The 27,070-nt window shown below is 43.0% G+C and overlaps 1 protein-coding gene across 4 annotated transcripts in view; it reads left to right on the top strand.

Annotated features, from left to right (window-relative positions):
- Positions 1–727: 727 nt before the first annotated feature.
- The window catches only part of INPP5B (inositol polyphosphate-5-phosphatase B), a 79,269-nt gene continuing 52,926 nt past the window's right edge, over positions 728–27,070 (top strand). The window contains exons 1-7 of one of the 4 annotated variants that reach the window (XM_036745524.1): positions 728–824; positions 1,172–1,364; positions 1,664–1,743; positions 11,215–11,312; positions 12,431–12,460; positions 14,224–14,334; positions 21,676–21,801. In XM_036745524.1, the coding sequence (XP_036601419.1) occupies positions 1,308–1,364; positions 1,664–1,743; positions 11,215–11,312; positions 12,431–12,460; positions 14,224–14,334; positions 21,676–21,801 (502 nt within the window). In that variant the 5' untranslated portion in view covers positions 728–824; positions 1,172–1,307. Of the gene's footprint in view, positions 825–1,171; positions 1,365–1,663; positions 1,744–11,214; positions 11,313–12,430; positions 12,461–14,223; positions 14,335–21,675; positions 21,802–21,956; positions 22,064–27,070 lie in introns of those variants that run through there. The other 3 variants (XM_036745525.1, XM_036745526.1, XM_036745527.1) reach the window with 3 other exon arrangements.

Raw genomic sequence — 27,070 nt, forward strand, 5'->3', positions numbered from 1 at the left:
GACTGGTCAGGACTGGTGGATACAGTTTTCAAACCAGGACTTAAGCTTAAGTTCTGACTCTGACACATACTGGCTGTGTGATCCTGGCCAAGTCATTTTTCCTCTTATTGCTCTAAGCTCTAAAATTGAGTTATAGAGGTGTCAGACTCTGTGACCTAATAGTGTGTTATAATGGGAAGAAGGCTAGATTTGGAGAAGTAGGTTGTGGATTCTTCACTTATTACCTGTAAGATAGCCTCCAAGTCACTTAAGGTCTCTGGTCCGCAGTTTCCTCGTCTGTAAAATGGGGGGGGGGGGTGGATTAGATGACCTCTAAGGTCCTTTCCAGCGCTGAAGTTTTGCTCAGCTCTAAATCCAATGATCCACTTAGAGAGATTTACCAAAAGACTGTTGAATTGAGTTCTACTTAGCATGACTCCATTTGTACGCCAGGATTCAGACCTCCGGCTTGGGCTGGGGTTTTGTGAATTTGCGTGTGTATGGGGGGGCGGGGTGAAGGGGGTGGTGGTGGAGATGGAGGTGCTTAACGGCCTGAAGCCCTTGCTGGTCTTCAATAATCTTGCAGGGGCAAGGATAGGGTAAAGACCCTTCAAGACTGCGGAGATGCTTAAGGGGTTAAGTACTCCCGTCGTGTAGGGACAGGCGAAGTGCAGGCTGGGACTTGTAGGCCGTCTGGCCCCCTGGCCCGCTGGCTCGCTGGCCCGCGGGCAGCTGCGTGGAGCCTGCCGGGAGGTGTAGTGAGCTGGCGCTGTCCCGCCGTCCCCAGGCTCTCTGTTGTCTCCAGCACGCAGCAGGCAGTGAGTGACATACCCAGAGGTAGGCAGGTAGGTTGACAGTGGCGCGCTCTAGCACGCTAAGCAATGAACTGCAGGACCAGGCTGGAGTCCGGGTGGGCAGACTAACAAGGGTGGGGTCGGAGGCTACTGATGTGTAGCTTGGGTGGGGTATCCTTCTCCCCATTCACTTGTCTGTGGCTGCAGGACACTGCGTTCCTTCCTGCCCCGACCTCCGACTTATGCAACGCGGCTGGACACCAGCCCCGGAAGGGTGGTGGAGACTGGGGAAGAGCAGTGGGGCTGGACTGTGCTCGCTCACCACTCCAATCCCCTAAAACCTTTCATCCTTTACCCTCTCTTCTCATCCTATATCGCTCTCCTCTCACCTCTCCCAGCCCTCCGGGGCCCCGGGACTCCAACCACCCCGTACGACATCCATCCAGTTATCAAGCCTGGACTCGAGGACGTCTGCAGCGCGCCCGCTCCCAGGCTTCCAACTGTGCTTCTCTGGGTCCAGCCGCAGCTGCCAGAATGGACCAGTCTGGGGCCATTCAGGAGACCCTGGCCCAGGGCGAACACTGCATTATTGTATCCTTTCTCTGTATGTCAGGCTCTTGGAGGGCAGGGGAGGGGAAAATGAGGAAGGGAGCACCGAGTGGTGCCGACAGTGGTGAGGGCTCTTGGGGACACAAAGTTTTCTCCCTGTCCTGCTCCCATTCTTGCAGAACCTGGTCCCACTTCTATTGCTGTTTCGCTGCTCCCGTACCCCTGCTGGGTGGGTGAGGGAGAGGTGGGGAAGATCAGGGTGGAGTGAACCTAGTTCAGAAACATCCCTTCCTTCCTTCCTTCCCTTCTTCGCTCCTATTTTCCTTGACCGTGGGCGGCAGGCAGTACAGGGTGTAGTGTGTGCTGAGGATAGTCTACAAAGCCGCCTTTTGGGCTTGGTCCGATGTGGCTCGGAGTATGCGTAAGTGAACCCAGAATGACACCATATCTAAGGGGAGGGGACTTTAAAGTTCACCTAGTCCAGCCCTTTCATTTTATAGATGAGTAAACTGAGGTCCGGTAGGGGGAGAAGGGACCTATCCAAGGTTCCTGAGCTAGTGAGTGGAAGAGCTAGAAAGTAACCCAAGTCTTGTGTCTCCTGTTCCCAGGGTTTTTGCATTTTAGCAGCTGCCTCCTGCTTTTCCCTGGCACACCATTTAATTAACTTGGAACTCTAATTGTGGCACTGGTGTTAATTTGGTGTTTCTTGGTAGACCTGAGAACTAGGAGAGGGCTGGGGCTATGTCTCATTCTTCTTTTGCTTCCAACCCCTCCCCCCCCACACCCACACAACAGGGGAAATGTGTTGATTCGATTGATTGGGTTAAAGTTCAGTGACCCAACATAATTTAACAAACATCTATTAAATGCCAGCTAGGTGGTGCAGGGCCTGGAGTCAGGAAGATTTATTCAAATCCAGCCTCAGACACTGGGCAAGTTACTTAATCCTGTCTGCCTCAGTTTCCTCATCTGTAAAATGAACCAGAGAAAGAAATGGCAAACCACTCCAGGATTTTTGCCAAGAAAACCCCAAAGGGAATCACGAAGAGTTGTACAGGACTGAATAATAACAACATGTGTGAGGGAGATTTAAGGAGGAAGATGCAGCTCTTGTCCCCAAAGAGCCTGCAGTCATGTAGAGTAAAAAAATTAGGCCATTTCTGTGATTTTTACTAATGTGGTGAACCCCCTGTGTGAAAATGCCCTCTGCTGTTGCAGCTCAGCAACTGTCTTCTAACACTGAGTGAGAGAGCTGCCTGGGCCAGATAGGTTAAGGAATTTGAATATGGTACTACAGCTAGTCCAAATATATGTCATAGGAAGGACTTGAACTCAGAACTGCCTTGTATCCATTGGAGCAGAGTGCCTCTGTGTAAGGGACATGAGCCAACTGAATTGAACTGGTGCCAGGAATGAATGAAGAAAAAGCCTTTATGAAGTGTTTGCTCTGTGTTTCGTGCTGGTGATACAAATTGAAAAGCTCTCTTTACTTCTTAGTAGGAGGAGACTACACTTATAGGAAGTGGTGGCCAGGGAGGGCGCTTTGATTTGAGAAGCCACAGGAATGACGAGTGGAACCATAGGGGAATCAGCTGACACACATATCCCAGAAGCAATTGATGGAGGGGGGAGGAGGGGTACTTGCTACGGCAGGGCAGATGGCAAGGAGCTGCTGGGGTAGACAATCACATGGGATGTCCAGGAAGGTCTGGGACCTGGGGATGGCCAGATATAGTGGACCCTCACATTTGCAGTCACTAATTCAGGCACAGGGCAGTAGTTGTAAAGCTTAGTGGATTATGTCAGTCAGGGTATGATCTCCGGGCTCTGTCTGATGGTCTTAAAGGAGCATCAGCAGGGGAGAAAGCAGGACAGAATTCAGGAAGATTTGGGTTCATGTCCTGCCTGTGACATGTATTTGTAGACAGAATAAAACAATTCAATAACCAAGTACCTATTATGTGTGTGCCCTAGAGATACAAAGATTAAAGAGGACACTGTTCCTGCCCTTCAAAGAGCTTACCTGTCTACTAGGGAGATTAGACAAGGACACAGATGACTCCAATACAAAGGCAGAGTATGGCAAGTGTCCTAAGAGAATGACTTGAAAGCTTCAAGGAAGAGATCTCGTCTAGCTGAGAGGGGTCTTCCACATTTGGGCAGCCTGACAATGTTCCAAAGCCCTAACACCTACAGACTCACCTCCACCTTTCAGAAGACTTACCTGGATGTCTCAGCTCAGGTGCTACCTCTTCAACGAAGCTTTCCCTGATTCTCTCAGTTGTCCAGGCTTTCTCCTCACTCTAATGACCACAGTAATAATAATTCACATTTCTATGACACTTTAAGTTTGCATCGTGCTTTCCTCATAACAACCCTATGAGATATGTTGTCCAAGTATTCTTTATCCCCCTTTTGCAGATGAGGAAACTGAGGCCATGAGCAATTAAGTGACTTTTCCATGGTAACCTAGAGGTTCTGAGGTGAGAGTCACAGAATCACAGAATGTGAGCTTTGGAAAGGACTTCGGTGGCCAGACCAGAGTTTAAAGAAATCCCCACTATCACAGACCTAAAAGTGGTCATCCAGCCACTGTGCTCCAAGACCTCCAAGCAGTGGAGTTGGGATGAGGGTAGAGGAAACCTCTTCCTTTAGTAAGCCTTTCAAAAAGGGAAATGAGCTTCATTTAGTGGGACACGGTCTTTGTAATCACCAATTCTCTTTCCAGGTGTTCATCTACCATCTCTTTAATGATTCATTCTAAATTTTTTTCCCAGGCATTGCCATTAAGCTCACTGGTTCCCCTGTTAAACTGTGAGCTTCTCTAGAGCAGTGATTGTCTTTTGCCTTTGTTAACAACTGAGAGTGCTTAGCATGGTCTATGGCACATAGTAAGCACTTAATAAACATTGGTTGCCTGACTAATACAGACTGGTCTCTTCCTCTTTGGAAAATTGGGACAGTGCGTCTTTCTCCAATCTTGTGGTGCTCCTCCCATTTTCTATGGCCTTTCAAGTATTATTACTGACAATACATACCTCAGCAATCACACCTGCCATTTCTTTAAGTAGTGGAGGACCAGGTGACTTGAGTTCATTAAGGACAGACAGGTGCTCTTTTGCTGTTTCCTTATTTATCGTGGGTATCAATTCTATTAAGCCATTCTTTGTTGGGTCATTTCTATTGACACAACCCCAAAAAAAGGCATTCAGAGAAGACAGAAGCAAAATGAAAACTGAGCAGCCCTACCTTCCCTCTGTTGTCAGTTACCATTGTCCCATCCATCCCAGGCCAAGGTTCTATCTCTTCTTTGATCCTCCTTTTTCTTTCAATATAGCTTCAAAAGACCTCTTTTTTGTCCTTCACTTCCTTTGCCAACTTTGACTCATTCTAAGCTCTACTACTTCTGACACTATTTTTACAGGACCATGCCATGCTTCTATATGTGTCCATTGTTACATGGACTCACTTCTATCTTCACATTTCTTTTTAAAATCTAAGTTGGTGGGGGAGTTCCCGGTACATTGACATTGGTCTCTTCAAAAAAATCCCACTTTTCTTCATCATTGAAAATGTTTTCCTTTATGTCTTCAGAATTTCATTCTTGAATATCTTTCATCTTTCCTGGGATGACTTTCCCTGTAGCATTTTAGTACATGGGCTCCAACCTATATTTTCTTTTGAATCCTTTGCAATCTGCCTTCCCAAAATCTGATGTGAATGTCAGATTCTCAATCAATTAATCAACTGATAAACAATTATTAAGAGTTACTATGTGTTAGGTGCTGTGCTAAATTCTAGGGATACAAAGAAAGGCAAAAATAGTTATTTCCCTCAAGGAGCTTACATTCTGTGGAGGGGGTAAATAATTAGGTATATATCAGATGCATACAGATTAGATGAAAGGTGACCTTAGAGGAGAAGGTTGTCACTGCTGGGGAGGTTGAGAAAGGCTTTCTGCAGAAAGTGGCATTTGAGCTGAGTCTTTAAAAAAACCTAGGATTTTAAGAAGTGGAGGTGAAGAGGTACGAGTATTCCAGGCATGGGGAAGAGTCATTGGAAAGGCATGGAGATGGGAGATGGAATGTAGCATTGGAGGAGCTGTGTGGCTGGATTATTTAATATGTGGAAGAAGAATAAAATGTAAGAAGCCTGGAAAAGTAAGAAGAGATTTCCCCTCCTCTATCACAAAGGCTGGGAGGAATTGGTCACTTCTCCCCAGGTAAACCTTCATTTCTACCCCAGGACTAGGTTCTCAAAGTTAGTGAGAGTATGATGGAGAATAGAACTTCATTTTGTTTGTTCCTTCACTGGCTGAAGGATGAAATTATCACTAAGGGAAGTCAAGAAGTTGGCTGTTCTGTTCTCAAAGACAGAGACAGAGAAAGAGGAAGGGAGAGAAAGAGAGAAGCAGTGGGTTAGAGACAGAGATCTCCACAGATGTCTGGATAATTGAAGTCCTCTATCAGTACTTTATCACATCTCTGTTCCAGGCTGGTGATCTGTTTCCCAGACTCTCTATTTCCTCCTTTTGTTCGGGTGGTCAATGATAAATCACTTACTTCTCCTTCCATTAACATTCATACACATATTCTCTATCACCCTTCCCCATCTGGTCCCTGCATTTCCTTACATGTGTATATCTCCTTAAAATACAATGCTGTCCCACTCTACAACCTCTTCTTTTTCCTATTTCTTTTGTATATGATATACCCATTTTGAGCTACGATCAGGCTATGTGTCTTATCTCACCAAGTCTCAGTGATACCTTTGAGGCCAAGTTTGCCTCCTTTCATTAGGACTTCTAGTTCCTTTTGTGTGTTGCACAACCTCTGGGCATTTGTGTGCAGAAATGGGAAGTCATGACCCGTTACTGGATCTTTTCTTGGATTTTGTTTCCTGTGGACTATATGTTTCAACAGCTCTTCTTCATTCATTGTAGCCACTCTCTTTGGGGATATATACAAGTAGGAAGCCGTCTCTCTCTCCTCCATCTTTTTTAGTTGAAAGCCCTTTTGTTTAGATCTATAAGACATTTAGCCAATATATGTTTACCAACCTCTGTTAGGTGTATTTTATCTCTGGCTGGGAATTTGTCATCTTTATATTTAATTATCTTTATTATTATATTATATATAATATGTAATATTATATATTATTTTATCTTTATACTTTAATCTGTCCCAAAGTACAAATACCATCCTTAGACACCACCTTCTTAGCCAACTGTTCACATCCCAAAATAATTTTTCTCTTCTTCATTACCTCTTGCTTTAAATGGTTAACAGTGAGAAAATTGCATCCTGGGGTCCTGTAGAAACCTCTGGTTTCTTGCCCAGGACTTTATAAGTATGGGCAATACTTTTTCATTTGTGTCCATTGGAATCATCAAAAGTGGGTAGTCGTTATCCATTCTGATAAGCCTAAGACACTCTCTGTTATGTCTTGGAACCATGCCCTGGGAAGACAGTGGACCATTGTGGTTATCTTTTCAATAGATAGCTGCCTCTGAGCTGTTGAGCAGAGAATTGCCAATTACTGCTCCTCTTTTCCTCTTCCTCTGACCTTCCTGAATGATCTCTGTGGCTCCACTTTCTTATTCCTTGGCATTCAAGCAGCTTCTCCCTCCTCAGGGTATCTAGTTCTGTCCTCTCCAAGATGAGCTTCAAGTCCTAATTGTATTTCTCTCTTTTCCCTTCCCTTTCTCAGTCAATCAACAAACATTTAAATACTAAGCGTTGAGGATGGAAAGAAATGCAAAAATGTGGTCTGTGCTCTCAGTGACTCATATTTTAGTGGGAGAGCCAATTTGTAAATAACTATGCACATACAAGATAAATACAGGGCAAATTGGAAGTAATCTCAGAGGGAAGGCACTAGCTGAGGGGTGAGGTGTGATTGGGAAAGATGTGTTGCAGAGGGTGGGATGTGAGCTGAGTCTTTAAGGAAGCCAGGGAATCCAAGAAGCAGAGGTGAGGCAGAGAAACATGGCAGATATAAGGGACTCAGAGATGAGAAATGGAGTATCTTCTTCAAAGAACAGCTAGTAGACAGATGGAGTGTCTTTGAGGCACAGAATATCAGACAGTGTCACTGGCTCGTATGTGAAGGGGCTTGAAGCGCTAGAAATCCAGGAAAAGTCAGAAGAGGCCAGGTCGTGAAGGACTTTAAAAGCCAAAGATAGGCTTTTAAATTTGATACTGAAGGTAATAGGGAACCACTGGAGGTTTTGGAGTCTGTGTATGGTGGGGCAGGGAGGGTGACATTGTCAAACCTGTGCTTTAGGAAAATCGTTTTGTCAGCTGAGTAGAAGATAGCATGGGGTGGGGAGAGATGGGAGGCAGGGAGACCACTCAAGAAGTTATTGCAATAGTCCAGATGATAGATGATAGATGATAAGGGCTTGCCCAAGAGTGATGGTTATGTGAATAGAGAGAAAGAGGCCATAAGCATGTATGGCATATAGGTCAGATGTTGAGAAGAAACCACAAGATCTCATAACAGATTGGCCATAAAGGGGCAGCTAGGTGGCACAGTGGATAGAGCACGTACCTTGGAGTCAGGAGGACCTGAGTTCAAATTTGGCCTCAGACACTTGACACTTGCTAGCCGTGTGACCCTGGACAAGTCACTTAACCCTGATTGCCTTGAGTGTGGGTGAGGAGTTAAGGATGATACTGTGGCTGTGAGCCTGAGGATAGCGATGATCTTGGCAGGAATAGGAAAGCGGGGAAGAAAGGAGGGTTTGGGAGGAAGATTGTGAGTTCATTTTTGGCAGGCCAAGTTTGAGATGATTAAGGAGTAAATAGGAAATGGAAGAGTGTTACATAGTGCCAACCCTCCCCTCTTTCCACTTTTGCTTTTACTGTTGGGTTTCCTCTCTGTAACACTATTTTCCAAAATGCTGATAATAGTTAAATCTCCTCTCCTCCACCTCGGATTGCTTTTTTCCCACTTGAAGTCTTGATTTTGTTTCTTTGAGATCACCTCCTTCTCCCTAACAACCTGGTCTGTTCAGAGGTGTTCTTCACATCTCTTTTAGCTCCTACTGTAGGATCAAGACAAGCTGATGTATACTGGGAACACAGATGAGTCACTTGACTCTGGCAGAAATATGAATGCCGTACACTAAATGAAGGCCACTGCACAATTTCTTGGTATTATTCTCTGTGTTGGATGAAATATTCAGTCCTTTCGTTTGTGGTCCTTTTATTTTGAGTAACTTACAAGTATTTATACTCCAACCTTAAGTTCCTAGTTAAGATTTATGGTCTCTTAATACCTCTTCATAATAATCTGGCAAACCCACTCAACTTCCTTTCCTTAGGCTTAACAACAACTTTTATAGCTACATCTTCTCCTTTTTCAACGTAACACCAACTTCTTTCTTCAGGACCAGTTTCCTCACCCACCAATCCATTCTCTCAATTTGCTTTACCCTCTGACTTAACCCTATTTGCCTCAGCTTCCTCATCTGTAAAATGAGCCGGAGAAGGAAATGGCAAACCACTCCGGTATCTTTGCCAAGAAAACCCTAAATGGGGTCACAAAAGCATCAGACATGACTGAAACAAATGAATAACAACTACTTGCTGCAATGACCTTTTCTCACTCTCTGCCTTGTTCTGCCAACTACTTTCTTCTTTTCTCTCTTGAGTCTTCTTCAGTATCTCATCCTTTTTGATCTTATGTCCTCCTTAATTATCATTGATCTTGCTCACCAAAGTAGAATCTAGACTAGTATCTGTACCTAGAGAGTTTGTTCCTCCAAATTTTCTTCAATTTCTCCTCCCCAGTTAAAATTCTGACCTACTTCACTAGTCCCAACTCTTCCAAGATACCTATATAATTTACTTTTCCTTTCCTTTTCTTCCAAGGAAGATGGAAATATATTAAAAACTGCTCTATTGATCTATCGACAGTAACCTCCTGCCTCATATTTATTTATTCTAAAACTAGATTTATTGATGTCTTGGGTCACCACAGCCATTTCTGGATAAGTTTTTCTACCCAAGAAGTGAAGAATCTTCCTTGTAATTAAGAAAATAGTTAAACACAAATAAATAAGGCAGTGATCTTGTTTGACAGTGTGCAATATTCTGTTGTGAGAGCATCTCACTTAACCATTATTCCATTAAATGTTCTCTGGGACCACGATTAGTCATTACAGGTACTCGGAATTCATCAGCTTTTTAGCGTTCTTTGCATTACAGTAGTCATTGTGTATAGCATTCTTTTTTTGTCCTGCTATCTTTCCCCTTAATATGTGCATGTTTTCCCAAGTTTCTCTACATTCTTCATCTGCATTATTTTTAACTGCACAATAGTATTTCAAAATACTCATATACCACAGTGTTTAGCCACCTCCCGATCAATTAGGATCCATTTTGTTTCCAGTTCTTTGCTGTCATTAAACAAAGCTATTAGTATTTTGCCATATAGGAGGATTTACTTTCTATATTTGACCTCCTTAGGGTATATATATCTATTTTTTTGAAAATTTAATTTAAATTTATTTTTTCTCAATTACATGTAAACAACAATTTTAACATTTTAAAAAATTTGAGTTCCATATTCTTTCTCTCCTTTTCCCTCCTCCTCCCCTTGAGAAGGCAAACAAATTAACATAGATTATACATGTACTATCATGTAAAACATTTCCATGTTAGCCATGTTGCAAAAGAAAATGCAGAGGGTATATATCTATTAACAGGATGTCTGAGCCATAGGATATGAGCAGTCTTTTCACCTTTCTCCCATAATTCCCACTTCCCAGAATGTTTGCCCCAGCTTTCCAAGTTGCCAGTAATTTAGTAGCGTGCCTGTCTTCTCACAGCCCTCCAACATCGACTATTTCCATTTTTGGTCAATGTGCTCGGTATGAGATAAAAACTCAAGAGTTGTGTCAGTTTTTATTTCTCTTATTATGAGTGATTTGGATCTTTGTTTTAAATGGTCATTGATAGTTTGTCCACTCTTCTTTTGGAATCTCTTGATATCCTTGACTCCTGATCTATTGAGGATTGGACATTCACTTATGTCTTCGTGCTGTATTTTCTGCTACCCCTCCCCCCAACAAACTATAAGTTCTTTGAAGGCAAGGAGTAGTTTTTTGTTTTTGTCTTTGTGTCACCAGGGCCTAGTGTTTAGAAATTGATTAGAATTTGCTGAATCAAATTAAATTGAGGAGGTTAAAAAAAGGAAAATAAATTGAGGAAGTCTTAAAGAGAAGGAAGGATTTATCCAGGTAGAGAAGGGAGATGATGGGTAGAGTCTGGTGCTTTCCAAGTGGGGGGTGGGGGTGGAGATGGCACATGGCCAGGAGAGGGCAGAATGAGATGGGGAAACTCAGAGTATTCATGAATTCAAATCATTACAGTACAAAAGAGAACTTGAGGGCATAAGAAAATGTAAGTAAAGTGCCAGGCAAAGTTAAGGGAAAGATACAGCGTTATGTTCTTGTGGTGTTAGCAATCAGTAAAGGCTTATCAGAAGATGTAACATGTGAATAGCAGTCCCTCATTCCACTCTACCCCCACCCAGCTGTGGGGCTAGAGTGCTCCATAGGGGCCATTGATTCCACAACCAGAGAACCCCCAGGTTATCAAAGATTCTGAGTGATGGGGAGGGAGTTTATTTCGTGATTTATAACCTCATTACATTTATTGGATTTGCTCGTTCTATGTTCCCTCTGGGCCAGTTATTGGTCATAGCTAATGTAGCCATTGAATAATAGATGTGTATTAACCATGCACTCAGTGTCTTTCCCATACTCATTCCCAGAAGGCTCTCAAAGGTCTTATGACTTCTTTGGGGTCCTGTGGTCACCCTTAGGGCCTGTGGAGATCACTGATCCTGGATATCTAAGCAGCCACAAACCTTCTATCTGCAGCCTCTTCCTGTACAGTCATCGAAGGATGGCGATCACTGGCGAGGATGTGTCCCTGGACAAAGTGGTGCCCATCACCAGGAATTTTACAGTGGAAGAAGGTGCCTTGTAGGGGTGGGAGAGGTGGTGGTGGTGGTACAATAGATATTATTCAAATGCCTGCTATTTAGTGCTATCATAGGCATGGGGTGAGGAGTATAATACAAAATTTTGATCCTGATAAAGACCGTTACCCCCTTGTCTTGGAGCTAGGATGGAGGAGCAGCTGGTGCATCCCTTCCCCTTGGGCCTCTTTTCATTTTATCTTTGAGTCGATCCCAGACATCTGCAGACTGTGGAAGCCTGACCCACAAATGGGGCTTTGAGAGGTCAAGCTAGTTAGAATCCAAAAAGATATTGACAGGCTTGAATATTAGACTGAATAGGAAGATGGAATTATGAATGCGGTCATAAGCTTGCAAAAAATCAACTTCACAAGTCCAAGGAGGCATCATGGTTAGATGGTATCATTTCTCTGAAAAACAATCTAGGAGTTTTATTGTACTGCAAACTTAATCTGAGTTAATGATGTGGCATGGAGGCCAAAAAAGCTAATGAAATCTTGGGCTGTATCAGGAGATAGAGCTGTCAGGAATAAGGAGGTGATAGCCCACCTTGCTCAGACCATATCTAGAATATTCTGCTTGGGGCGCCACAGTTTAGGAGAGACATTGTTAAGCTAGAGAGCATCCAGAAGAAGGCAACCAGAATAGTGAAGGAGGTTGAGTCTGTATCATATGAGGATCAGTTGAAGAAACCGGAGATATTTGGCCTGAAGAAGAGAAGACACAGGCTGGGAGTGGGGGGGCAGGGGTGTTGATAGTTGGCTCTAAGTATTTGAAGGGCTGTGATGCAAAAAGAGACTTCTGTTTTAGCCCAAAGGGCTGAACTGGGAGCACTGGGTAGAAGTTGAAAAGATACATATTTAGGCTTGATGTCAGGAATAAAACTTTCTACCAATCAGAACTGTCCAGAAGGGGGTTAGGCTGCCTTGAGAGGTGGTGGATTCCGTCCCATTGAAGGTCTTCAAGCAGTGGCTAGATGGCTATTTGTTAGTATTGTCACAATGGGAATTCTTCTGGGGAACATGGGTTGGATTAGATGGCCACTGAGATCTCTTCGACCTCTCAAATGGTGTGATCTTCTGATTTGGAGATGACATTTCTTTTTCTTCTGACAGTATCCCCTGACTGTGACCTCCATGTCCTGGGTAAGTTCTCCAATGATTTTTTTTTTTTGGCTTCAAATTGGGGAAGGGTTCAGGAACTGGTGTGAGAAAAAATGATTAAAAAAAAAGACTCCCTCTTCCCCACTTCCTTTTGAGAACCATTTCTGGTTGAGCTGTGATCTGAGCAGTCTATCCCTGGCTCGCCAAAAGTACTACTATGGTGAGGCGTGAAGTCCTTGGTAATCTCACATCTCTATGGTGCTTTGGGAGTGGAAAGAATGCTAAATTTAGGGTCAGAAGAGCTGGGTTAGAATCCTCATTTTACATATGACCTGTATGATCTTGGGCAGGTTACTTTACTACCTGAGGACTCAATTTCCTCCTCTATAAAATGATACAGGATAATGCAATCTACAATACCACAGGATGGCTGTTGGGAAAGCATTCTGAAAAGTCAAGAGTTATAGGATTTAGATGTGGAAGGGAGAAATAGCTCAATTGCTATCTCTCTGTTAATAGATAGTGGTTGTTGTTCAGTCTTGTCCAAGTCTTTTTGACCTCATTTGGGGTTTTCTTGGCAAAGATACTGGAGTGGTTTGCCATTTCCTTCTCATTTTACAGATGAGGAAACTGAGGCAAACAAGGTAAAGTGACTTGCCCAGGGTCATACTGTCTGAGGCCAGATTTGAACTCAAGAAGATGAATCTTCTTGACTCTAGGCTCTGCACTCTATCTACTGTACCATCTAGCTGCCCTATTAATAGAGCATTTATTAAGTACTTACTGTGTGTCAGGTGCTGGAGAAGGAAATGGCAAACCAATCCAATATCTTTGCCAAGGAAACCCCAAATGGAATCCTGAAGAGTCAGACACAATTGAAACAACAGAACAACAAATGTTCCAGGCACTGTGCTAAGCACTGGACATACAAATACAAATGAAAAAAGCTAGTCTCTACCCTCACGGAGCTTATATTCTAACTGGAAAAGACATCGTCGTCATCATCATCATGGATAGAATTTACACAGCATTTTAAAGTTAACAGAGCACTTTATATACATTAACTTTTTTGTAGGGGCTATCATTATTTATATTTTACCAAGGAGGAAGCTGAGGCAGAAAGGTTACTTGATTTGCTCGGGTCACATGGTTAAGAAGTGCTTGAGGCAGAATCGGAACTCAGGCCTTCCTGACTCCATGTCCTGCACTCTATCTACTCTACCATTTAGCTGGAAAGGAGGTGAAAAGAGTCAAGGTAGGGATAAATAGGGGAATGGTGCCCAAGGAAGCAAGCTAGAAGTTGGCTTGGGAGGAGGTAGAAGGGTCAGGAGAGTGAGCAGGGCCCTCAGGCCAGGGACTCACCAACAAGAAGAGAAAGCCACAGGGTGTCAACCAGAGATCAGATAGTCCAACCTCCTCATTTTGTCTAAGTTTTCAGGACTATTTAGTGCCAGAGCTGAGATCTGAACCCAGATCTCCTGGTTCAGTACTTTTTCCATGACATCATATTGCCTCTCATAGGCTTAGCTATTCGCCTGCCTGTTTGTCCCATTCATAAAATGAAATTGAGCTGGGACTGGGAGGAAGGAATGCAGAGAGAATTAAGGAAGCTTGTTTTGCTGTACTTTCAAGGACATTAGTCCTAAGCCTGGGTGTGATCTTGGAAGTCTAGGGGAGAAGCTTGAAACCGTGAACTTAGCAACCTGGGCTGGTTCTTCCCTTAGTGATGGTGGCCTCTAGTGGCGCAGGGTAGAACAACATGACCTCTCACCATGTGCCCTTCAGCTCCTCTCTCCTCTGTGCAGGCTCTGATGTGACTGTCTGGATAGAGTCTGAAGAGATAAGCTTCACTGTGAGGCTCCCCTTTGGCTCTCACACAAGAACATTCCTTCAGGAAGTCATCAGATCCTGCCCACGTGAGTGAACCTCCTGTTAACTTCCTTCTCCCATGATCCCACTTGCTTTAGGGGCTCCTGCCAGCTTCTGAAGGAGTGGAGAGGCCTGACCCCATACCCTCTGTGCATTTCACATCCAGGGTCCTTTAGGGTTTTCACCCTTCAAGAATTCAATTCAACAAACCTGTTGGGCACCTTCTAGTGCAGGGCCCTGTGCTAGGTGCGGGACTTAAGCACGGCACAGGTCAGCATTCAAGGAACTTTTACTTTAATGACAGGAAGGAACAACATGCAAGTAACCAATCAACAAACATTTATTAAGCACCCATTAGGTGCCTGGCACTGCGCTAAGTGCGGAGGATACAAAAAGAAGCAAAAGACAGGCCCTGCCCTCAAGGAGCTTATAATCTTTTTTAAAATTTTAAATGTATTTTTTATTTTTAGTTTACAACACTCACTTCCACAAGTTTTTGAGTTCCAAATTTTCTCTCCCCCCCTCTCTTGCCCCTTACCCCCAAGACGGCATGTAATCCAATGTAGGTTCTGCATATACCTTCATATTGAACTTATTTATATAGTAGTCCAGTTGTAAAGAAGAATTATAACCAATGGAATGAATTATGAGAAAGGAGAAATGAAACCAAAAAAAAAAAGGAAAAAAAAAAGAGAGAGCAAGAAGTTTGCCTCAATCTGTATTCAGACTCCATAATTCTTCCTCTGGATGTGCTTAGCTTTTTCCATCATGAGTCTTTTGGAGCTGTCTTTGAACCTTGTATTGGTGAGAGGAGTCAAGTCTATCAAAGTTAGTCCCTACAAATACTGTGTGTCTGTAACCGTGTATAATGGTCTCCTGGTTCTGCTCCCCTCACTCAGCATCAGTTCATATACATCATTCCAGGTTATAATGAAGTCTGTCTGCAAGGAGCTTATAATGTAATGTGGGAGACAACATGCAAATATATACAAAGCGAGTTCTATACAGGAAAAAAGGAAATAATTAACAGAAAGAAGTTACTAGAATTAGGAAGGATCAGGGAAGTCTTCAGTAAAAGGATTTTAGTTGGGACTTAAAGGAAGCCAGGGCGGGTCAGTAGGTAGAGCAGAGGAGGGAGAGCATCCCAGGCATGGGGGGTAGTCAGAGTGAATGGCTGGAGCCAAGAGATGGAGGGTCTTGTTTGTGGAACAGCCAGGAGGCCAATGTCAGTGGGTCAGAGAACACAAGTTCAGGAGTAAGGTGTAAGAAAACTGGAAAGGTGGGAGGGGGCTAGGTCATGAAGGGCTGTGAATGCCAACCAGAACATTTTGTATTTGATCCAGGAGGCAATAGGAAGCCATTGGAGTTTATTGAGTAGAGATGGGTAGGTGACATGGTTGGACTTTTGCTTTAGGAAAATCACCTTAGTGGCTGAATGGAGAATAGATTGGAGTGGGGAGAGACTTGAGGCAGGCAGACCCACTAGCAGGCTATTGCTATAGTCTAGGTAAGAAGGGATGATGACCTGCACTAGGGCGGTGGCAGTGTCAGAGGAAAGAAGGGGGCATATTTGAAAGATGTTGCAAAAGTGAAATAAACAGGTCTTGACAACAGTTTGGATATGGAAGAGTAAGAGAGTGAGGGGTCCAGGATGATGCCTAGTTTTTGAGCCTGAGGTTGGTTTTGTCCTCTATAGTAATAGGGAAAGGGGTTGGTGGGAAGGTTTAAGCAGAAAGACAGTGAGTTCAGTTTTGGACATACTGAGTTGAATTGGACATCCAGTTTGAGATGTTTGAAAGGCAGGTGGAGATGCAAGATTCGACATCAGCAGAGAGGCTGGGGCAGGATGGGTAGATTTGAGAATCCTTAACATTAGAGATTAAAACTATGTGAGCTGATGAGATCAAGTGAAATAGAATAGAGGGAGAAGAGAACAGGGCAGAAACAAAGTATACTTGCAGTTAGCACATTTCTGCCAGAAACAATTTTTAAAATTTATATTATTTTTTTAAGCTTTTGTTTAGTATTTTATTTTCCCCAGTTACACATAAAAACAATTTTTAGGATATGTTTTTAAAACTTTGAGTTCCAAATTCTCTCTCTTCCTCCCTCGCCAGTCCCCACTGAGAAGGCAAGCAATTCGATATAGGTTATACATGTGTAGTCATGCAGAACATATCCATGAGAGTCATGTTGTGAAAGAAAACATAGACAAAAAAAACCCTCAAGAAAAATTTAAAAAGAAAAACCAAAAAAGGATGCTTCACTCTGTATTCAAACAGCATCAGTTCTTTCTCTGGGGATGGAGAGCATTTTTCATCATAAGCCCTTCAGAGTTGTCTTGGATCGTTGTATTGCTGAGAATAGCTCAGTCATTCACAGCTGATCATCTTACAATGCTGCTGTTACTTTGTATACAACACATTTCACTTTGCATCAGCTCATGGGAGTCTTTCCAAGTGTTTTCTGAGAGCATCTTACTCATCATTTCTTTTCATTCATTCATTCATTTATTCATTTATTTATTTACTTATTTTTAGTTTCCAACATTCAGTTCCACAAGCTTTTTAGGTCCAAATGTTCTCTCCCCTCTCCCCTCCCCAAGATGGCATGCAATCTGATATAGACTCTACATATACATTCACATTAAACATATTTTCACCTTAGTCATGTTGCAAAGAATTATAGCCAATGGAATGAACTATGAGAAAGAAGAAACAAAACTAAATCGAGAGAGCAAATAGTTTACTTCGATCTGCATTCAGACTCTGTAATTCTTTCTCTGGATGTGGATAGCATTTTCCATCATGAGCCTTTTGGAGTTGTCTTAGAACCTTGCATTGATGAGAAGAAGCAAGTCTATCAAAGTTCGTCATCACACAATGTAACTGTGTACAATGGTCTCCTGGTTCTGCTCCCCTTACTCAGCACCAGTTCATATAAATGTTTCCAGGTTTTTCCGAAGTCGGCTTGCTCATCATTTCTTTCTCTTTTTTTGTTAGTTCTTTTTTATTAATTAATTTATTTTTAGTTTTCAACATTCATTTCCACAAGATTTTGGGTTCTGAATTTTCACCCCATCTCTCCCCTCCCCCCACCCCAAGATGGCATGCATTCTGATTTACCCTTTCCCCTAGTCTGCCCTCCCTTCTATCACCCACCCCTTTGCACATCATTTCTTATAGCACAATAGTATTCCATTACATTCGTATACCACAACTTGTTCGGTCATTCCACAACTGGTGGGCATCCTTTCAATTCCCAGTTCTTTGCCACCACAAAAAGAGCTGCCATAAATATTTTTGTATATGTGGGGTTTTCCCATTCGTATGATCTCTTTGGGATACAGCCCTAGAAGTGGTATTGCAGGGTCAAATGGTATGCACATTTTTATAGCACTTTGGGCATAGTTCCAAATTGCTCTCCAGAATGGTTGGATCAGTTCACAACTCCACCAACAATGCATTAGTGTTTCAATTTTCCCACATCTTCTCCAGCATTCATAATTTTCTTGTTTTGTCATGTTAGCCAGTCTGACAGGTGTGTTGTGTGATGTGGTGTGATGTGGTACCTAAGAATTGTTTTGATTTGCATTTCTCTAATCAATAGTGATTTGGAACATAAAATTTATATTATTATGAATCCAAGCATTTTCTGTCGTAGAGAGAGAAATATCTAAACTGGCACAATCTTTCCCTGCCTTCAGACATGTCTCCTCTCCAAGACAATTTGAGATAACCTTTATAGGAGTCTTAAACAAGGAAAATGTGTCATAATATTTATTAATTAGGGGCAGCTTGGTGGTGCAGTGGATAGAGCACTAGGCCTGGAGTCAGGAAGATCAGAGTTTAAATGAGGCTCTCAACACTTACTAGCTTTGTGACCCTGGGCAAATCACTAAACCTCTGTTTGCCTCAGTTTCCTCATTTGTAAAATGGGGATAATAATGGTAACTACCTCTAGGGTTGTAGTGGGTATCAAATGAAATAATATCTGTAAAGGTCTTAGCGCAGTGTCTCACACAAACTAAACACTAAATAAAGGTTAGTTATTAGCCATATAATTGGTTTCCTTTGTAATCCTATATATTTTATTTTATGCATTTAAAAACATGATTCTGAGGAGACAGTAGGCTTGCCAGCCTGCTAACGGGGCCCACAATACCAAAAAGGTTAAGAACCCCTGGTGGTGTTTTTTCTACTTTTCTTCCTTCTTCTTTCCTTGCTTACTCCCATCTTTTTTTTTTTTTGAGTTGGCCAATTTCCACATCTGGATTTCCACTGCTTCAGGGTCTAATTCTTTGACCTCAAGTAACCTTCACTCCTTCAAGTAGAATGTCAGCACCTTGAGGCCAGGGACTATTTTTTTAAAGGGAAAAGGGGAGTCTTTTTATCTATACACCTAGCACAATGCCCTACACATATAATAAGGGTTTAATACTTTTTGTTCAGTTGAATTTTCACCTGTGTAAATAAATGTATGGAGATCGGAAAGGGTAGGATGTAAATGGGGTCTGAAAAGTACTAGAGTGGAGAGGATATGAAGGCAACTGCTTAGTTGGACATAAGACTGTTATGTGTGTTCAAGATGTGCTGATAGGACCTTGAATGTCAGAATCAAGAAATTATTTATACTTTTGTTCAGTAGGCAATGAGGAAGCAGAAGAGATTTTTGGTGGAGAGGAGCAATGTGATCCCCATGTGACATTAGGATGATTTCTCAGGTCAAATGTGGAGGACGGACTGGAGAAGGGATCTCCTGGAGGCAGGAAGACCAGTGAGGAGGCTTATACCAGGCGAGCTATGATGAGTGCTTGAACCAGGTTGAGAGGGTAGAAGAAAAGCCATATGTGATAGATATTGCAGAGGTAGAAATGGCAGTCCTTGACACATGAATTACATTGTGGGAGTGAGTCTTCTGTGCAAGGGGGGCTTAATGATGCCAGCCCTTTTTATCCAATGTCCCTAGAAGAAGGCCCTATTTGTGAGGGCTTTGAGATCCTCAGGCCTTGCACTGAGCTGTGGTCACCCAGAGACTTCATCTTTCCTGTCTTTCCTTTCCCATATTGCTCATTTCCTGTTCTCTCTTTGGGGACAGCACAGCCTGGCCATTGAGCCATGGAGATTTCTCCAGGGCCCCTTGTCCCAGAAAGACATAGAGAGGGGGCCACCAGGGAGCAACCTGGATCTGGGGTAGCAGAGGGAAGTAAGCCCTTCTGAATTAGGACCAAAGAGAGGCAGAGAATGTCAGAAGGGACCTCAGAAGCCTCAGCTAATCTTATCATTTGCACAGGAGGAAAGAGGCCCAGGGAGAGGCCCAAGGTCACAAAATGAGTCAGTAGCAGAGCTGGGACCAGAATCCAAGGGTTTTGACTCATTCTAGGGCTCTTTCCCTTGTATCAACTCCCCTTTTCTGTCTCAATCTCAGGTCCTGGGGAATGTTGGGGTGGGAGTGATTAAGAGTTTTATTGTTAGAACTGAAACATGGTGATTCTCCTAATTGCTATTGCTCTCTCCCCAAATATTGTTTTAGTTTTGCATATATTTGTATATTAACTTATCCGTCTACATGTCATTTCTCTTGAGTAGAAATATGAGATCCTTAGGGGAGGGGCTGGTTCACTGTTGTCTGTGTAACCCTGATGGTGCAGATACTTAAATAGATGCTTGTCAAATTGAATTCAACCAATTAACCAAGTATTTATTTAACTCCTACTAAGTACTCGGTAGGCACTGGCTAGATGATGGGGATAGCCATTCAACAAACATTTATTGAGTGCTGACTATATGCCTCTTACTGTGCTAAGCACCAGAGATAGAAAGAAAGGCAAAAACAGTTCCTGCCCTCAAGGAGCTCATGATCTCTTTGTCTGTCTGTCTGTCTGTCTATCTATTAGTCTGTTTATCTATCAATCGGTCTGTCTGTCTATCTATCTGTCTGTCTATCAATCTGTCTATCAATCTATCAATCTATCAGTCTGTCTGTCTATCTAGCTTTCTATCTATCTATCATAATCGCAGAGAGGGAAAGGATGAGTACAGGGTGTTCCTAAAGTCTGGACACGCAGGAAATGTGGAGTTATTGTATCGAGTTCACGTGAGTCTTGCAAAGCGCATCAACCTTTGCATCACAAATGTTGGAAATCATATTGAAGATGTTATTTGTTAATATTCCAATTAAATAAAATGTTGAAAATTTCATACATTTCATTTCTTGAAAATGTGCATTTTTGCCTATGTGTCCAGATCTTAGGAACACCCTGTATTAAGGGACACTGGGAAAGACTTCTTGTTTTTTGTTTTTTTGTTTTTTGTAGAAAGTTTGGTGTTAGGTGATACTTGAAGGAAGCCAGGAAGAGAATTTTGGACATAGTGGGGATAGCTTGTGAAACTGGTTGGAGTCAGAAGATGGAGTGTCTTGAGTGAAAAACAGCAAAGATACAAAGACAAAAATGAACCAGTTCCCTGCCCCCTGCCTTGGAGTAGATAACATACACAATTGAAACAGGGCAGACTGGAGACAAGCTGGTTGTCTTATCTTGTTTGAAAGTTGTTAATAGGAAGAGAATTTGGAAATGTCCTGCTTGACCTCAGAGCATAAATTAGGAGGGGGAAAGAAAAAAGGGAAAGAGTGTGACTGAGAGGTAGATTTTAGCTTGATAAAAGGAAAAACTTTCTAAAAAAACCTATCCAACAAGGGAATGGATTGTTTAGTAAGGTGGCGAACTAGAGTGTCTGGAAGTATATAAATGGAGGCTGGATGGCTATTTGTTAGGACAGAATTGGACAAGGTACTTTTTGAGATCCCTTCCAGCTCTGAAATTCTATCTGTCAGAAAGAAATTAGTAAACTCAGCATGGCTCAGTAGAAAAAACATTGAATTTGGAGTCAGAAGACCTTGTTAAGATTCCAGCTTTGGCAACTGGGCGATCTTGTGCAAATCACTTAGCTTCTGTTGGTCTCAGTTTCCCTACTTGAAGAATGACTTAGATGTTTCGACCAAATTCTACAATAGTAATTAATAGTAACTGGCTTTAGGAATGCAAGGCATTCTTTTTAATCCTCACCACAACCCTGTGAGCTAGGTTCTATGGGTATTATTCCTCTTCCCATTATATAGACGGGCACACGGAGGCTCAGAAAGGTTGAGTAATTTGCCTATGGTCCCACAGCTAATCAGAATGGGGATTTGAATTTAACTCCGCTCTGGCACTGTATCCATGACGCCATGATGCCGCTTATCTATGCCCATCTAGCAACAGAAGTGGTTTTCCCCTTAGGATCACTCAACCAGCGTTTATTAGACGCTTAGGGTGTGCAGCGCCTCGGATCTAGCGCTTCCACGCCTACTCCGGACCTGGGGCTAAAGTTCTGTCTTCCGTCCCACAGCCCCAGGCCCTGGAGTCCCAGATCCCCAGTTCCGGTGGCTGGGCCGGTACCGGTGCGCAGGTCTGGAGGAGGAACAGCAGCCGAAGCAGCAGCAGCAGCCTCAGGAACCTGTGCTTGCAGTAGCAGGTAGGTCTGCAGGGCGAGCGGAGATAGGTGGAGACTGGGAAAATCCACCCCGGGCGGGAGGCCCCTGGCAATTGGAGGACGGCCTTAGCAAGGGGGCGTGCTCCACGGCCGGAACGTTCTGCGATTGGCGAAGGCTGCGTGACGTCTAGGAAAGGGGGCAGGCCCTGTGGTGGGCTCCTTGGAGGGTGAGGAAGCGGAGGAAGGAAGAGGTGATATTGGACGGTAGATGACATGTCCGGCTTTCGGGAGCGGAATGCTGCAGGTCGGTTTGGAGGCCTGGACCCGAAAGACCGGGGGGCGCTTTAGTAGGCTGGAAGATTGGAGGGTTCCCGCCTGCCCTTCTCTTTTCTGTCTCAGGATTGGAAGGAGGCTCGATTATTCGGGGCAGGGGCGGGCTAGAGGGGGTGGTCAGTGTGCAATAGGACGGATTATTTCGGAGGATCGGTGTGCAAGAAGGGAGTGTTATTCAGGAGGGTCAGTGTGCAACAAGAACGGATTATGCCGGAGGGTCGGTGTGCAAGAAGGGAGGGTTATTAGGGAAGTCGATGTGCAAGAAGGGCGGATTATTTCGGAGGGTCACTGTGGAAGAAGGGTGGATTATTAAAAAGGGGTGTCTGTGTGAAAGATGGGGATTATTCAGGAGGGTCTAAAAATTCTGTAGAATGTCAACCCCCTGAGGGCAGGGACGTTTCATTTTTGTCTCTAGCCCCAGTGCTTGTCCCTGCGTGCCTGGCGAATAGTAGGCGTTTAATTAATGTTTGTTGATTGTTGAATTGGAGGGTCACAGTGAAGGGAGGGAGGCCAGGATTGCGTGTTAAGATAGTGAATGAATCAATCAGGTCATAGAGGAAGATTCATCGACTCAATCTGCGAGCCAGGAGGGTAGGAAGATTAATCATCTTAATTAGCCACGTTGTTCCTGTAGAGGGAGGGTCCTCATTGGGTAAAGAGACTATGCATACTTGTGAATGAATGAAATACTATGTATAATAGTGAGGGCAGTCTGTTGGAGGGAGAGACCAGAGCAGCTGGGCTGGAATTGAGAGCTGGGTCCTAGTTCCTATTCTGCCTCGAAGTCCTTTCGAGATTTCTTTTTTAGCAAGTTGTTTCAATTTCTGATGTCTTACTTTACTTATCTATAAAATGAGGGGGTTCAATTAGGTTAAGGGTTCTTAACTTGATAACTATTTCAATATAATTTGTTTCCTTTATATTATGTGTTTTATTTTATTCTTTCAAACACATTTTGAGAAGGGGTCCATAGCTTTCACTCGAATTCAGAAGGGAATCAAAGTAGAAAAAAAAAGTTAACCTGGAGATAGGTGACCTATAAGAGCTGGAAGGAAGCTACATTCTGTGAGTCTGTATGAATCAGTAATTAACACTGAACTTGGGCTTTTGGCAGATCCTAGGGAATGACTGTAGGCTTCTGGGAATCAGAATCCTTTCTCTTGGGGTTTGGGTAGGAACTAGAAACTTGACTAATCAAAAAGAACCTCAGGTGATGTGACCAGTGGCCACTTCTTACAAGTGGTCTGACTTTGGGTCAGGCCCCCTAGGCCTCATTTTCTTTCTTCTGGTCTATAATCTCTATGATCCGTTCCAGGAGTGACCTACAATTTCATGATGTCATCCTTCCCTGCACAGCTCCTCAGAATGTTTGAATGTCAGAACTGGAAGAGACCTTAGAGTCAATCTAGTCCAAAGCTCCCCTTTTGTGGATGGGTGACTGAACTCCGAGAAATGAAATTACTTGCTCATGGTCACAGTAGTCAGTTCATCATGGCTCCTGGGTGTGAATTGAATGTTTGAGGAGCTGATTGTTAGCATTGGACTCCAAGATGTGCTTGCAGGGTAAAAATAATTGGGTGATCTCCATCTAGTTTCTGGTGGGCATTTGTGTGTAGTCCCAAGGGCCAGCTGTTTGGTTGTACTTGGCTAAGTGTGGGCCTATAATGTAGGTCAGTCTGATGCTTTGGTAAGGAACAGTGCAGACCTCTGTGGGTCCAGTTCCAAGACTTTTCTGGAGGGATTGAGAGGGCTAGGACCTTTTCTTTGATGTGGTAATGAATGCCCAGTTTATCAAGTAGAATTTGGGTACAATAACAAGATAGTGAGTTGCCTCTTTTTCTCAGTCATTGGCAGGAATTGGAGAATATGTTAGAGAGCTTTGTCAAGGCCATGAGAACTGGGAGGGTCCTGGTTTCACAAGAGTTTAAAGAGAGAATAGTGCTTCTATTTCATGCAGCCTCCATAAATAGCAGCTCAGGTGCTTGATAGGGATATTTATTTGTGTGTTTTCTAGGCTTAGCTAAGGGAAACTCAAACCACTTGATCTTGCCACTTTTTTCATTTCTTCAATACTGTGCTCTCTTCTGTGGTGCCTTAACAAGTAAGTCACAAAGATGAAAGGGACATTCTCTTTGTCGTCCCTCTGAAGGAAGCTGCCGTGATCAAGCTTTCATGGACGTGGTAGAAGAAAGGCACAATCCTAGTGTTCCTCCTTCATTGTGGTGTCTTCTCCATATTTATTATCTCCAGCTTATCTTGTCTGTATGTAACGGTTTGTATGTTGTCTTCTCCATTAGACTGTGAGCTCCTTTATGGCTGGGACTGGCTTTTTTTTTTCTCCCCAGAGCTTGGCACATAGTAGGTGCTTAATAAATTGAAGTAATAATACTTGCATAGTAACAATTTATAATAATACTAAAATAGTAATTGAAATACATTCTTTCTCTTCTCATGTCAGTGTGTTACTGTAGCTCAGCTTCCTTCCCTCTTCCAGCGGAGCCCTTCGAAGTTTTCTCAGGCCAGGTTTAAACTCAATTAACTGCTGCCTTAGGAGATATACACAGGTGTCTCTGATTTGTTTCCATCTCCAAAAACTATAGCCACCTAATTGTTGAGGGCTTTGCTTTCATTGTAGCTTTGTCTGTTTGTTAAAAAATAGCTTCTTGTCCTTGGACTGTGTGGGACAGTGTTATTAAATGTTTTCTTTAAAAGCATCGCAATGTGAAGACCAGACCTTTAGGGCTAGACATTTAGCATTACAGAACTTGGCTGACCTCACCTCCGAGAGTATTATAATAGATAATAGCTAACCCAAGATAGCTTGTATTCTGAGAGTAGGTTGAGGACAAAGTAGGAGGAACATTATTAAAGATTAAGGCCATTCAGAGACGAGGTAACAAAGCCCCAGAAAAGCAGGGACTCCTGAACTCCGGCCCTAATATCTGCACGTTGTAAAAAAGGGGAAAAAAAAAATCCAACCACTTCCTGATAGCCCAACCAAGGTCTAACTAACCAAGATAGAAATCTTCTGGGAAATGGAGGGAGGGTTGACAGAAAAGAGAAACCATGTTCAGGACAAGAGAACTAACAAATCCTGCCCTGTGGAGAGGGGCTAGGAAAAAAGGAACATTTGAATCCTAGAAGGCTGGAAGAGGCTTTAGGCATCTTCTAGTCTAACTTTATAATATTACAGATGTTGAACCACTTCCAAAGAAGTAACCTTAAAGACTTGTAGTTCACAGAATCTGACATTGGAAGGGACCTCTGCAGCCATCTGATCCACCCTATAAACCAAAGGAACCCTCCTATAACATGCCAATAAGTGGTCATCCAACCTCTATTCCTAGACCTCCAAAGAGATAGATCTTGTTCAGTCATGTCTAACCCTTCATGACCCCATTTGGGATTTTCTTGGCGAAGATAGTGGAGTGGCTTGCCGTTTCTTTCTACAGCTCACTTTACAGATGAGGAAGCTGAGGCAAACAGGGTTAAGTGACTTGCCCAGGGTCACACAGCAGAAGAGGTAGATCTTGGATGACCTCTTGAGGTGGCCATTACACTTCTGGACATATAGTTGTTAGGAAATATCACCTGACATTGAGCCAAATTTGTGTCTTTGAAACTTCCACCCCTGTTTTCCTGATTCTGCCCTCTGGGGCCAAAAAGAACAAGACTAGTCATTCCTCCACATGGCAGCCCTTTGTTCTAGAAAAGCTCATTAGAGGAATGGCCAATGAACATCTGGAAAGGCCAGCCTGGCCTCATCAAGAACAGGTTGTGCCAGGCTAACCTTGATTCCTTTTTTTGATGGGATGACTAGACTAGTAAATGAGGGGAATGCTGTGAATATATGTTAGCTAGGTTTTAAGGAGGCTTTTGACAAAGTATCTCATGCTTTTCTTGTGGATGAAGTGGCAAGCTATGGATCACCAGGGATTCTTAATCTCTTTTATGTCATGGGACCCCTTTGGTGGCTGGGCAAAGCTTATGGACCTCTTCTCAAGATCATATTTTTAATGCATAAAATATGAAGGATGACAAAGGAAATTAATTATATCTTGAAATACATTTACCAAAATATTTTTTAAAAGTTCATGGGCCAGAGGTTAAGGGACCTCTGGATTAAACAATGATAGCATTATATATATTCAGAGCATGGCTAGACTCAAGAGCAGTTGTTAAATGTTCAATGACAGTGTTGTAGGGAATTTCTAGTAGAGATGATCTATGCTTGGTCCTGTGCTGTTTGGCATTTTTATCAGTGACTTGAATAATGATAGTAGCTAGCATTTGTATGATGCTTTCAGGTTTGCAAAGTGCTTTACAGATATTATCTCATTTAATCCTCACGACAGCCCTGTGAGGGAGGTACTATTATCCTCATTTTACAGATGAGGAAACTGAGGTAGACAGAGATTAAGTGACTTGCCCAGGGCCACACAGCTAGTGTCTGAGGCTGTGTTTGAAATCAGGTCTTCTGACTCCAAGTTCAGGACTCTATTCAATGGACTGGCTAGCAGCTATTATGGATAACAGCATAGATGGATGGTATGCTCATCAAATTTTCAGATGACTTGACTGGGGTGGATAGCTATTATACTGGATAAGAGTCAGGATCCAAAAATAATCTTGCCAGACTAGAGCATTAGGCTGAATCTAGTAAGCTGAAATTCAGTAGGGATAAATTTGAAGTCTTATCTTTGGGTCCAAAACAATCAACTTCAGCATTATAAGATGAGAGAGGTATGGTTAGTAAGTGTTCTGAAAACTCTGTGGCTTTTATTGATCTTCATGCCTAATATGCATGAGTAGTATGAAGTAGCAGGCAAAAATCCCCACACTTCATTCATTCTTAGAGTATGTGAAGACTGGCAGTGTTCCTAGGAATATGGAGGTTATAGTACCCTCTGCCCTCATTGGACCTTGTTCAGTTCTGGCCACCATGGTTGAGGGTTCGTTTGGGGTTTTGTTTTAACTA

This window comes from Trichosurus vulpecula, chromosome 2 (assembly GCF_011100635.1).
Source record: "Trichosurus vulpecula isolate mTriVul1 chromosome 2, mTriVul1.pri, whole genome shotgun sequence".
NCBI lineage: Eukaryota > Metazoa > Chordata > Mammalia > Diprotodontia > Phalangeridae > Trichosurus > Trichosurus vulpecula.